This window comes from Bolinopsis microptera, unplaced genomic scaffold, assembly GCF_026151205.1.
Source record: "Bolinopsis microptera isolate Bmic1 unplaced genomic scaffold, MBARI_Bmic_1.0 sca17, whole genome shotgun sequence".
Taxonomy (NCBI): Eukaryota; Metazoa; Ctenophora; class Tentaculata; order Lobata; family Bolinopsidae; genus Bolinopsis; species Bolinopsis microptera.
Window position 1 is genome coordinate 41970 of NW_026971789.1, and position 13996 is coordinate 55965.

The 13996-nt window shown below is 37.1% G+C and overlaps 1 protein-coding gene across 1 annotated transcript; it reads left to right on the forward strand.

Moving 5' to 3' along the window:
• The first annotated feature begins 2307 nt into the window (after positions 1–2307).
• Positions 2308–8770, forward strand: LOC134825698 (uncharacterized protein DDB_G0287625-like). The gene is made up of 8 exons (XM_063837903.1): positions 2308–2370; positions 2511–2576; positions 2781–2900; positions 3148–3217; positions 3407–3536; positions 4918–5040; positions 5179–5292; positions 7867–8770. Exons 1-8 carry the CDS (start codon positions 2337–2339, stop codon positions 7948–7950), a joined length of 741 nt encoding a protein of 246 aa, XP_063693973.1. The 5' UTR covers positions 2308–2336; the 3' UTR covers positions 7951–8770.
• The last annotated feature ends 5226 nt before the right edge of the window (positions 8771–13996 follow it).

Here is a 13996-nt window from a genome sequence, read left to right on the forward strand (position 1 = left end):
TTTTTGATTTTTTGCTATTAAGTATACTCTAAACCATTTCAATTTAGTATCTGGAGCCATTGGCATCATCAATACAGTCTCAGCAACATATTCTGACTGCATATAACTGTCTGTGACAATTTTAGAACAACTTAGGAACAGATGTTTGGACCTATATTCTGGGGGCCCTGTTAAAAAATGGTATTTTTACAGGTGAAAAAAAAGTACACTTAAAAACCTAATAATTATTTTCAACTACCCAAGAAACATTTAAAGGGTTATTATGTACATATTTACAGCCCTAAACATGCTTAGAAGTAGTTTTAACACCTGTTTCTAAGTGCTCAAAAAACGACCTATATTCTGGGGGCCATATACCCGTATAGCCTGACTGACAATTTTCTCGACTGACTGACAATGTTTCTTCTTTTCCCCATTTAGAATACAAAGATTAGTACATTTTAGCTTATGATTAATATTATATTTTTACCTATAGTTTACCTAGACTTGTGGTGTCTTGTTTCACCCAGATTATAAGTTGTTGTTATTGTTTGCTGTCGCCTGTGAAGTGTGACACATTACATTCATGAGGCCCTGTGTGTAATGCAATCGGTAGTTTGGAGGGAGCTTGGGCCAGCCCCAAGTCCCCCTACCCCCTCCCCTCCCTTACTGGGCGGCGCTCAGCCTGTCATTCCGCCGAATTTTTATTCGGAACATAATAGCCTGGGGTCCTCAGGTAACCCCTCCCCAGTCCGTCGATTGGACACCCAACAAAACTGCCAGCCACTTCCCACGGGCTGCCTCTGCTTATTCGAGGATTCCGTCCCCAAAATTTGATAATTCGAATATTTTAAACCACGCCCATTCAATATTGAAACACCTATATTGCAATTATTGTTCTTTCTGAACATGCTGGACGCCTAATTTTTTCAGAGACGGTAGATTATTTAATGTTGCATCTGATCTGAAAAAATTATGTGAAACGGATTTGAAATGTCGAAGTTATCATGCATTTTGTGTATCTCGTTAACAAAATTGACTGGGTGATTATGTGACACGACATCTTAATTTGGCAGCCTTAACGATTCCCACAATGTTTAACGGGCTGGATAACGGGGTCACCTTATCACGTGATTAGGTAATCAATCACCTGATAACATGTAATGAATAAACTCGTTATGCTTCGTATCTCGGTGATCTGAGAAGCTACATCTCTCATTTTTTTAGGACAAACGTAATTCGAATTGCCAAACACATTTCAATAAAATTTGGCTTGATCCGACTATCCAAACTATCAAATAAATGCGAAAATGAACCTTAATTTTAAAAAATGAACACGAATATTTTTCGATTTGACAAATTCCTCGAACCAGTGGTGGTAGTAAGTTATAACAGAAAGAATTATTTCAATTGGGCACTCAGTGACTGATCTATTAAGGCCAACGTATGGGTACTGACTTTTGGCCCACCCTGTACTTGCAATGCACAGGAGGCCCACATAATTATAGTATGCAAAGATATGCATATGATCAAAAATATAGTTCAAATGTTGTATTTTCTGTGTTGACTTTATCTGAGGAAAAATGGACTTACTGCCTTTCTAGAGAGGAATCGGTTGAAATCGATCCTGATTGACACGTGACAATCGAACTTTCAAATGCCCAAAATCCAGTCTTATCGCACTTTCTCAGGAATCTTGATAGGGGCAGGAATGAGGGATCAAAACGCTTAGGGCTAACAATGGTCCAGTCATTTTTTATCAAGACACTTATTTGTTGTTACACAAGTGCAACCAGCCAATTTCAGGAAGCCAAAAGATTTATTTGGCCAGTAGTGTGTACCATACTTTCTTCACCCGAGACTTTGCTGCCATGTGCAGCTCCTCATTTAACCCTCACACCCGATTTCTCGAGTATTCGGCTGAGTATACCAGTGGGCTGCATAGACCACTCAGGATCCTTAGCTTAACGTCAATGACACTCACCCCACGACCAGGCAGACAGTGGGATTCGAACTTGCAACCGCACGATTTGCAAAGATGGCGTTTTAACCAACTGCGCTACCTGGCCATTAATCTATGACATTTCGAAATCTGTTAATCATGTATAAACAACGTTTTTAATGACTCAAGGCGAGTTTGTATGGCCTCTTAATTTATAGTATAGATCCGTCTTCAAGTCTCCAGTTTTGTTTGAGATCTTTTTGTTTTATGTCTCATTTCATTATTCAACTTATTTTGCAAAGTTTACATTATTGCTATGCTGAATACAGAATTCGACTGTCATGAATTTGCTGCCTAATTAATGTGATCAATTATCTGACTACGTCACCTTGTTATAGGGTGTTAGATCCCAACAATGGGTGGAAACGACAGAATAAACATGGCTCTTGGTAAGTTTCTGTTTTCTGTTGTCACTGATTAAATGCATTTTTAAAATTTAAATTGTGGATGACATCGTGAATTAAGTTAAATTCCAATGCTATTAATTAAATATTTGATACCTTCTCTGTATTTATTTGGTCATCTCCAGATGACATAATCAAAGTTGACAAGAGTCTCAAGAGAGGACGAGGACGAGGAACCGGAAGGGGTCGAGGTTGGTTTTTTCGATACCTTCAAGAGTTTGATATACATGAATCTTATTTGTGCTAAGTCTACTTCTTCAGCATTTGGTTACCAACTTAATAAGCTCCTTCCCTTGTTGCTCCTCGTAACGATCTGCTGTAGTATTTTCCCAATATTCAGCCTGCAGCTGAACATCTCCTTATACAGGTGCACTAATCACACAGTATACTGCTAGGTGCCAGCCGTGGCAGAGGAAAGCCTAACTCTGGTCTGAAAGATAACACTGCTGATGGATCAAACAGCTATGTCAAGAATAACAGTTATACCAGGGGAAGAGGTATCAGGTCACGTGGAGGTAAATACTGGAACTTTCTTAAAGGCCGATTATGTCAGATCTAGTAAATACAACATATTATAGCACCTCAGAAATTTTAATGAACTGTTGAACACATTGGGAACACATTGGGTTCACATAAGGGAAATACATACAGAACCATTATCTCTGCAGTTTGCTTTTAAGCTTTTTAAAGATAAATAAATAATCACGAAGTGATGTTCAACATCTTCCTAACAGCTAACTTAAATCAGATGAATCTATTCAGGTCGTGGTGGTAGAGGTAGAGGAGTCAACAGATCCACTTCCAATTACAGCAACACTTCTCCAGTGAAGAGGTAACACTTCCTTCTGCCAATGTGTCGAAAATAAATTAGTGTATTTCAGTTATAATACTATTTTGTATAATAAAGTATATTATAGTATATCTTTTTTGAAAAAAATTTATGAAAGCTATTTATGCATGATAGCTCTTAGAAACAAAAAAGTTTTCACTTTATTTGCAATTTAAGTTATTTTCTGCTCAGGCTAAACAACAATCGTGGTGGGAACAATTTCAAACGTAACAACAACAACAACAACAACAACGACACAAACATAAATAATCAACAGAGAAATTATAATAACAGCACCAGAGGCAAAAGCTTCAGAAGTAGAGTAAGTCATTAACTTGTTTTAACTTGTTTCAGTACAGACAGATCCGTCTGATTTTTGACGTTTTTGAGTCCCATTAGGTGCCCTTTATGGCTGACCAACTTTTTCAAACTTTTTCACGTGTCTTAAGGCCACTTTACCACTTTTAACCACCTTTCTTGTTTGTTGAATATCTTTAGTTGTGAAAATCGTAAAAGGTTGCAGATTAATCGAGGGTGTTCATATTATCATTCTTTAATGGAACTGTCAGTGCTGTTAGACACAATGGTGAACTATCAGAATGGTTTGAAGTAAGTTCAGGCAGTGGCCAAGGAGACATTCAGGGTCCCCCACTTTTTAATGTCTGCCTCAATGTGGCTGCTGAGAGAACAGAAAGCAACAAAGTGGTGTCCCACGGAGCGGTTCTTCAAAGATCTATCAGTCCGCTTGTTGATGATATCACTGTGTTAGATACAGACTATGCAGATGACATGGCTGTACTGGATAACAGCGAGGAAGGTCTTCAAGAAACAACTGACCTTTTGTGTATGTATGGTGCCCAGGGAGGTCTCAGAATCAATGGTAAAAAGACTGAGGCTATGGTCATTGGTAAAGCAACCTCTCAACGGCCATACACGAAAGAAGCCACAGTGAACATCACTGTTGAAGACACGCCAGTGCAGCAAGTTAGTGACTTTACGTACTTAGGTACAATTATTTCCAGCGACGGTACTATCGACCGTGAGCTGTCAGCTAGGATTCAGAAAGCTTCCGGAGCCTTCAATCAACTGAGTAATATATGGAAAAACCGCAACATCCAGTCTTATACAAAGATCAGGATTTATAAGGCAGCGGTTTTGACAATATTGTTATATGGTAGTGAGGTTTGGAACACAACCAAAAAGCAGCTACATCGCTTTGAGGTGTTCCATCAGCGTTGCTTGAGGAGAATACTTAGGATAAGATGGCTCGATCGGGTTAGAAACACTGAAGTGCTGGAGCGTGCAAAGATAAATCCAGTAGAGACGTTCATAGGAGCAAACCGCCTGCGTTGGTTTGGCCATGTCACCAGAATGCCAGACACTAGGCTTCCTAAGTACCTGCTTAACTGGACCCCTGCGCATGGGAGAAGATCTAGGGGCCGTCCAAGAAAGAACTGGATGAAATGTTTGCTGGAAGATGCTGCAGCGTTTACAGGAAACACTGACATAGACCTAGAAGGAGCGAGCGAGATGGCTAGTGACCGAAAACTTTGGAGGGAGATGATACGTCACAAACGGGAGTTCATTGGTGCAGGCCACTCGAATGATTGAGGAGACCTAATCAAGTACAAGTACAAGTAAGTAGTTCATATTATCAGGAAGAAAAACTTTTTATAGAGTCCTTACATTAATCTTACTTTCAGGGCAAATCATTTAGAGGTGGTCGCCAACAGAGCCAAGTTAGAAACAACAATAATAACAATAATGGTAACAACAATAATAGCAACAATGGGGGGAACCAACGTGGTACTACCACAATGCTCCAGGTTATTCTTATTTGTAATTTTATAAACCTTGTTTAAAGCTTTGACTGGGATAGTTCAGAGTTCTCCTTGTGATAATTTTGATTTAGTTAACCTGAACGGTAATCATTACAAAACTCACCGGAAATCTTTTATTCTCAGGATCAAAACACTCAAGTTAGGCAACTACAGCTCCTAGCCCAGAACCAGCAGCTCCTTCAGAAACAACTCGTACAACTACAGAACATTCAGAGTCGACAGAACGAACTTCTGTTGGTAAGAAATGCAAATTAGTATTGTCTTTTATTGTGGAAAACTTAGCTTGAATTAAACAAATTATTAATTAGGTCTCAATCGTGCTCAGCTGAGTAAAATTTGATTCTTTTCTATTTCATTTCAACTCAAGACCTGGTAATATCCGGACCAATCTAGTTCCGGTCTATTTTATTTTTCGGATAATTCATAACTGCCTAGTATTATAATTATTGTAGGATTATCAATTATCAATTTAATTTATCACCCTGTCAAAATAAACCGCGACAGTTGGTACATCAGAAATGAAATTGTAAAGTACACATTTCTGTCAATAATTTAATTTTAATTACATAATATTATCCAATTCATGGAATATTCTAATAGCTTAATAGAATTCAAATGTAATTGTTATTTGTTGGCACCTCACGAGATGTCTCAATATGGGTACTCAATACTCATATTAGAATTGTGTCAAGGAATGGTATTTAAACAAACTTAAGTTTACAAGTTAGTGTTTAATTACAGTCTACACTCCAACCTATCAAGGCAGTAAGCCATTTAAATATCTTGTTAATTAAGGGCATTCAAAGGCCAATTTTATTCTAATCATATCAAATCCCCGACCAACTCTTTCCGGTATTGTAAGTTTCGGGTCGTTTAAAATACCGGACCAATTAAAACTGGTCGTTTACTTTAGTAACTTTGGTTATTGCAACGTATTTTGTCATGCTTACTTTTGGTAGGAAATTTTAACGAACTTAATATTTTGACGTAGTGACGTCACGTGAGCTACTATTGCAAACTACCACCAATTGAATGAGAGAGTGATCAATGTTTCTCCCCTAAACATTGTCTTAAAAAAGGTCAAATTTCCTCCAAAATCTAAAATTTCCTCTCAGATTATCTGCCGTCTTTCTGAATGTGGGAGAGTGGCATAATACAGGGTGGGCCAAAAGTCAGTACCCATACGTTGGCCTTAATAGCTCCGACGTGTTTTATATTTGAGAGCTGTTGCTTTGCAGATGGCATACTGTACTTACTGGTTCGAGGATTCCGTCGTCAAAATTTGAAAATTCGAATATTTTAGACCACGCCCATTCAATATTAAAACACCTATATTGTTTTCTCTGAACATGCTGAACGCCTAATTTTTTCAGAGACGGTAGATTATCAAATGTTGCATATGATCTGAAAACATGAGGCAAAACGGATTAGAAATGACGAAGTTATCAAGCATTTTCTGTATCTATCTCGTTAACAATATTGACTGGGTGATTATGTGACACCGTGACACGAAACCTTAATTGGACACCCTTAACAATTCCCATAATGTTTAACGGGGTAGTTAACGGGGGCACCTTATCACGTGATTAGGTAAACCAATCACCTGATCACACGTAATGAATAAACTCGTTATGCTTCATATCTCGGTCATCTGAGAAGCTACAGTTCTAATTCTTTCAGGACAAACGTAATTCGAATGGCCAAACACAATTCAATAACATTTAGCTTGATCCGACTATCCAAACTATCAAATAAACGTGAAAATGAACCTCCATTTGAAAAAAATGAACGCGAATATTTTTCGAGTTGACAAATTCCTCGAACCAGTGGCGGTACTAAGTCATACCAGAAAGAAGTATTTAAATTGGGCACTCAGTGACTGAGCTATAAAGGCCAACGTATGGGTACTGACTTTTGGCCCACCCTGTACATGAACAGCTTCCTGTATAATCATTAAAATGAAGGAGGAAGACTGCTTGACGAAGTTCGTGTTTGGCGGGCGTCCAAAAATAATGTCATTAAGAACACCTTAAAAGCAGATTGATAACACCGACCGGCGACCTTTGCTTTATTCCTGGGTCACGAACCAATTCAATATGTAAGATTAGTTCAACTTCAATGTGAGTTCATGGTTTATTGCTGAAGGTGGCCCATTAATAACGAATATAACTCTGTTAGGGGCCCCGCCCCCAGGGCCAGTCGGTTTTACTGGCTTTTTATCAGAACTTATTAGAAACGATCGGGGACCAGACAATGTTTACTCAAAATATGAATACACAATTCAAAAAACCGAGAAAAATGTATAGCATAATAGCATACGATCCTGTGTCCTGAGTGATTCGTGAGACTTTACTCGTGTGCTCCGCAACACATTTGTGGGCTTATCTTAGGGTTGCTTTGCTTTTGGACAAGTGTTGAAGATACCATGATTCACGAAGTGTCGTGAAAATTACAAGGGAGCCCAATTATGGTGTCCCTGTCACATAATCACCCTGTCAATTTTGTTGACGAGATACACAAAAATAAAAATGCTTGATAACTTTGTCATTTTAAATCCGTTTTGCCTCATTTTTGTCAGATAAGATGCAGCAATTTATTATCTATAGAAGTCTGAGAAAATTATAGGATTATTTTCGAAAATCAAATAAGCTTTTGACAGGCTCGAACTCGTAAATCTGTAATCTGTTGCATTTGTTTTAAAATTAAATATAATATATGTTTTGTTTAATGAAAGTGTTGCTTTCGGTGACTTGATAACCATCACTAATAACCGTTTATATTAAATGTTCGTTAAAATTACCTCCATTTCAGAGCTCTAACTCTAGGGACCGCTACAGTGGGGGTCTAAGTACACTGTCAGATTTGGATTTGGACCGTGATGTTATGATGTTCTAGATGGGTATAACAACATTTAACTCTTCGATTTCTGGAATTTGGATGCTTCAACTTAGCTTTAGGTTGTAACACCTAATATAAAGTTGACTCATGTTTTGGTAATTGATCTTGAATTGGTAATTGATCTTGAATTGGTAATTGATTGGTAATTGATGTTATATCTTGAATGGATGTGGGTATTGTTGGGATCTTGGACAGCTGGCGCGAGTTTGATTTGCCATGTGAGTTGTGACACTTACAGCGTTAACGGATGAGCCCTTCTAATTTCTGTCACGTGTCAATACAATCAAGCCACAATCCTTCTAATTCGCACTTCCATTTTAATATCTATAATATATTAAAGTATCTGATATGGTGAGAATTTGCATATTATTAGGATTAGTTAATTGTTAATTAACCACGCTTTTTGGTTTGCCTAGGTATTGAAGGTAAGAAAATTGAAAATATCTCTCATGAAAATCAAGTAGCTCTGGTTTTTATTGGCACTTTGAAACATCAAAATGTTTTTAAACCGCATTAGATAATTTAACTTGCCTTCTATTTATAATTGTCCCAACTGTGCATAAAATACGATATGAAATACACAGACATGTTTCACAGAATTTACAGTTTATTCTTCGATCTGATTAAATGGTTTTTTCGTTTTCCAGCGTTTTTAACTTATCTGTATGATAGCATTCACTATTCAATGGTTGATCAGAAGAAATATTTTCTACTTCTAGAAGTTTTTAATAATATATAACGCCTTGTCTAAGTTATTATATATATCAAGGTTTAATTCTAAGTTCAAGTTTTATTAAAGTTTTAGTTGATAACCTTCTAGTTGATAACGGTTTAATTCAGTCGAAACTTTAAACACTGTTGATGCCTTTTCTCTACAGTTTTTAATCGTATTTGAAATCCTATTATATGATATGCTTGTACCCATATCCACATATTTAAAAATTTCCTCCCAAACCCATTTTCAGACCCTTCTGTGGCCCGCTTGCTTCGCTCGCTGTGGCCTGCTCGCTTCGCTCGCAGCGGCTAAGTTACTTTCCCAACAGGGGCGTGTGCAGGATTTTTATAAGGGGTGGGCGAGGCTACTGCGGCCGGGGCTCGGGGGCGCAGCCCCCGGAAAATTTTAACTGGATTATATGCTAAACCAATAGGATATCAATAGTAATACAGAAGGTTCAAAACAGTTGATTAGACACAAGTGGTTATAAGTAATATTTTAAGGGGGCAGGGGGCGCAGCCCCTGAAAATTTTTAACTGCATTTGCAATATATGCTAAACCAATAGGATATCAATACAGAAGGTTCAAAACAGTTGATTAGACACTTGGTTATTAGTAATATTTTAAGGGGGCAGGGGGCGCAGCATCCGGAAAATCTTTAACTGGATTATATGATAGACCAATAGGATATCAATTATAGAGAAGGTTCAAAGTAGTTGATTAGACACTCGGTAATATTTTGGATTCAAAACATTGGACAAATTAAAATTAAAGATGGCACGAATTTTAAGTCATTTAGAGAGGAAAAATTTCCTCTCGATACCCAATGATTGAACTGCTCTTTGCGGACTGCAATTGTCAGTCGCTAACCAAGAAATTTCCTCTCATAGATGCCAAAAATTTCCTCATTCTTCCCAAATTTCCTCCCAGATATCTGGTGGGTTTGCCAACTTTGTGGATATGGGTCAGCTTTTATGTATTTAGTTTATAATGAGGCGGTCTTTACGCCATTTTTGAAGATTACTGCTATTAAGTATTAAAAAAGGCCCAAGATTGCGCTAAATTAAATTGTACGGTGTTCTCTCTACAATCCGTGCCCAGCTCTCTGTGATTATGATCAAATTATTTATAATTTTACATTGCACAATTCCATAAATCTTGTGTACGTTTTGCCTGGCCCGTTATTCATAGCGTTTACATTAGACAGATTCACCGAATTTTCACATTGGCCCAGAATCCGTGCCTGGCTCAGTCACTGGATTCACCAATAATAATATAATTATTGTAATTATTATTAACTAAGGGTTAAGGTGCGAATAGTAAGTCAAAATGCATATTTTATGAATTGCAGTTCAAGTATTCTTGATATTGTGTATTGAATAACATTTTGCTGTTATTTTTAAATAAAGTTTGCTTCTCCCCAATTTATTCGATAGAATAGCTCATAATTGACTCAAAAAGATTGAAATAACTCCTTTACCCTTATTTTTCCGGGAGAGCATCAAAAATATCATTGAAATTTACCGTATAATTCATCAATTAATTGTATGCCATAATCCCAACCTGATTTACTCTTGGTTAACAAGTTATTCCCATTACTCACTTTTAACAGAATCTTCTAATTTTAGGTATGGTTAATTCTGCTGAACTCAAAGAAGAAAGTACCTCGGTTGAAGTCTTACACTGGTAATAAATAGCAAACAAACCCATCTTTATTCCTTATTACTGACTTATAAGTCTCGACTTTTTTGATATTTCAACTGATCATAGTAACCTTCAAAATTTACATAGAGTTAATTGTTGTCCAGTGTCCCCATAATCCATATTCCTGATATTGCAAACAACTTGTAAGTTCATACTTATTCAATTCATATCATTCATTATCTTTAACTCATGGCCTACTTTGTAATTAGCTTGCAAATAATTTCCTCCCAACCAAAGTTTAAAAGGGTACACGCTAATAATATTTTTCCTTTTTTAATCTTATTTAACAAATAAAACAGCAGTTCTCTCAACTTTTCGTTTGGCTGTCAGCTTCCACATATCATTCACAACTAGCGGATTTTGTCTTCGTATGTGAGTAGAGTGGCGCGCGCTGTGCGCGTTTATTTTCATCAGAATTTCGCGCGCAAATGTTTTATGATTATCATCGGTAGCATGGTACGATTTCACCATTTTTCTAGCCAGAAATTTAACAGGATTCTCTGATCGATGAAAATGTGGCATTAGTTACGTTCTACGTCGTCCAGTCCATGTGGTCAACTTATTCTGTCACGTTCTTGTTTTGTCAGACCTCGGATTAGATGGCAAGAGCCAAGAAGCTTAGCGTGTAATTGAGTCAATATTTTAAAATAGAGCTGCGGTGCAATAATCCCAACTCAAAAGGTGGAGGAAATTACCCAAGCTGCTACTTAAGTGGTCTTACTTTAATTTAACTTTCTCCAGCTTGTAATGATTTTATCAACTCTGCAACCATTATTTTTCTATATCATCCTTCAGGTTGCGACAATACCATTCCAGTACATACGAAAATACTGTTCTTAGTTGAATAACGGAGGCTGCAAATATATACATGTCCAAGGAGTTTTCAGTCAGGGAAAATAAAAATATCTGAAGGGGGGTGGGGGGGGGGTTCACCATGATTTTGTTGTGAAATTTGAGATGGCAATTGACCAACAAACTAGGGCCTCTGACCGAACTTTTGAAGGGGTTTTGGACTCCGGTCACCCGTGGGACAGCCACGCCCATTTTTAGTCCGAATTATTCCAAATCACCTTAACATGCTCAAAACCCAGATTTTAGGTGCTGAACTTGTAGCTGGTGGTCCCCTGAACTTGTATATGAATTTTCATCTAGATTGGACAAAAATGACTGAGTTATGAGACAAAAACCACATGCCCCCCCCCCCCCCCCCCTCCAAGCATGGAGGAGTAATACAGTATCTTAGTAATATTTTGTTCCAGCTTATAATTGATATTTTTAAATGGTTTAAGGATTTGAGTATAATACTAGGTCATTATATATAAGTTATAGTAACTTCGAAGTTCATCATTGGGAATGGTTTTTGGTTCGTGATATCTTAGTTTTCTTTTTAAAAGGCAAAATTTCCAGCTTTAAGTACCCGATTTAGCTTACTTTATAGGAGGCCATATATTATACTTTCGGAAAGTTGTAAAATAACCGGAACCAGCACACCTTGTTAACGAAGAAAAGTAATTTGTGAGGGTTTAACTAATTGGGCTAAGTTCGTGATATCTTAGTTTTCAGGAGAAAAGGCAAAATTGCTGGTTTGAGTACCTTGAAAGGAGGCCATATTATAGTATACTTCAATTCGTTAAAATCGAATATATATGTGCTAGTACCGGTAGTCTTCCGCCTTATATCCAAAAATCAAAAGTTAACTGAATTATACTCACTAAATAGCGATATTGCTTTTTCCCAAGAAAGTTAGCATAACTCCATACTTTTTCTTTGTAGCACTTCATGACCCCATCTGCCCTTAATATAATGATATCATTGTATTGATTTTGTACCCACTTCAGCATCCAGATCAAAAAGAATTCCGACATGAAATCTTGTGTTTTGTGTAGACAGAAGCAACGTACCTAAACAACGTACAGTGTGATCAAATTTGTTCCTGTACGTGGTATTTTATCATAACTTTTGTTATGTGTACGTGTGTACGTAAATCACGGTAGTAACTGCCCGCACCCAACCCTTAAAATAATTCGCGTAATTCGTTTCAGAATTTGCACACAAATTTCAGGGATTACGGACATGGGTCAAACTTAAATTTCCTATTACAGTGAATGTGGCATGCCACACCCTCTTTTTCACTATTTTCAGCATAACATAAGAACGCTTTTAAACTTTTTTCCTTGATGCTTGTGCCAAAATATAAAGTTGGATGTTTGAAATTTGGCTGAGCTATGACCATTTGAAAATCTGCCGGGGACGTGATCTTATTACTTCATCATTGGCTTGTCCAGCTCACATGCACTGCCTGATCGGTTCAGACTGCTTAGAAGCTCATCCAGTCATTTGACTGCACCCGAAGTACTAACACAAATTGCTGACGATTGTGGTTTCACCTTATTTCTGGTATTATTAGCCCTGTTATTTACGTAGATGATATTAATCACTTTAACATGCTATTGCTTGGTAGAGCCTAGTCAGGCTTATTCAATAAGCCTAATTAGGCTCTACCAACAATAGGTTATTGTTGCACGTAAGCGACTAGCTTCCAATGAGATTCCCTGATTGAGAGGATATGACGTTCTCGCCAGATTTTTAAATGGTCACAACTCATATCAGCAAAATTTCAAACATTTAACCTAAAACTTCGACAAAAGGTTTAGTTGCAATTATCCAATGAAAGAAATCAAGAAAATTTGAATTCCTAGCTCAAAGCGTTCTTATTTTATCTTGAAAATAATGAAAAAGAGTGGCATGCCACACCCACTGTAATCGACAAAATTTTACGAAACTTTCAGGTAATCTGTGAAATTCGTTTTCATTTTGTTTTCAATTCAGACTCGTTATTTGTTTAAGGGCTGTGTCTTGGCAGTTATTATAACATTTCTTTAGCTCTTTTTCTTATCAGCTGGTGCCACTTAGTTGGTATTTCATTTTTTTGTATGATTTAATTTAATTTAATTTGTATGAGCGCTCTGAAGTTGAATCAAGTGTTCTGTGTTGGAGAGACGTTGATATTTATATTTAACATTAAGTCCTATCTGAAAAGGGTATGCCCGTCGAACGTTACATCAGGATAATATAATAAATATGATAAAACGCGTTCTAGCTGCTTATCATCATCCAGCTGTTATGATCGTATCCCTTTGTGATATTAATTCTGATTCAAGATCCAATATATCCTGTGCACGAGCTGAAAGCGCGTTAGAAGTTACTGCACATCTCACCCAAATCAAATACTTTGGAATTGTTTCATTGAAAAATGTGTCAGCTGTATGGTAAATACTTCTTTTCATTTTGATTTCTATGTGTTGAAATACCACAATATTGTGTACGCAGTAGTGTTGGGCACAGCTGATAAATGCAACTGTTGCTTTAATGGAGTCCAGTATGTATCTTCATTCTTCATTCAACACAGTGTTCTTAAAACAGATGGGAGGAGTGAGGACCTTATAAACAAAAGATTATTCGAGTGAGGCGAACATTTTACTAGCTAAGTAGTCATTTATCTTTATACTTTTAAGGTACGCCCCGGCACGACCATCTTTGATCACGATACTATGGTATGTTCAATGAAAATACATATTCTATAAAGTTTCATCTTATGTCGTCATCAAGAATACATAGGTAAAT

Coding starts and splice junctions, on each gene's coding strand:
- LOC134825698 (XM_063837903.1), top strand. CDS start 2,337: ATGGGTGGAAACGACAGAATAAACATGGCTCTTG. Junction 2,901..3,147: donor AGGTATCAGGTCACGTGGAG/GTAAATACTGGA, acceptor GAATCTATTCAG/GTCGTGGTGGTAGAGGTAGA. Junction 3,537..4,917: donor GCAAAAGCTTCAGAAGTAGA/GTAAGTCATTAA, acceptor TCTTACTTTCAG/GGCAAATCATTTAGAGGTGG.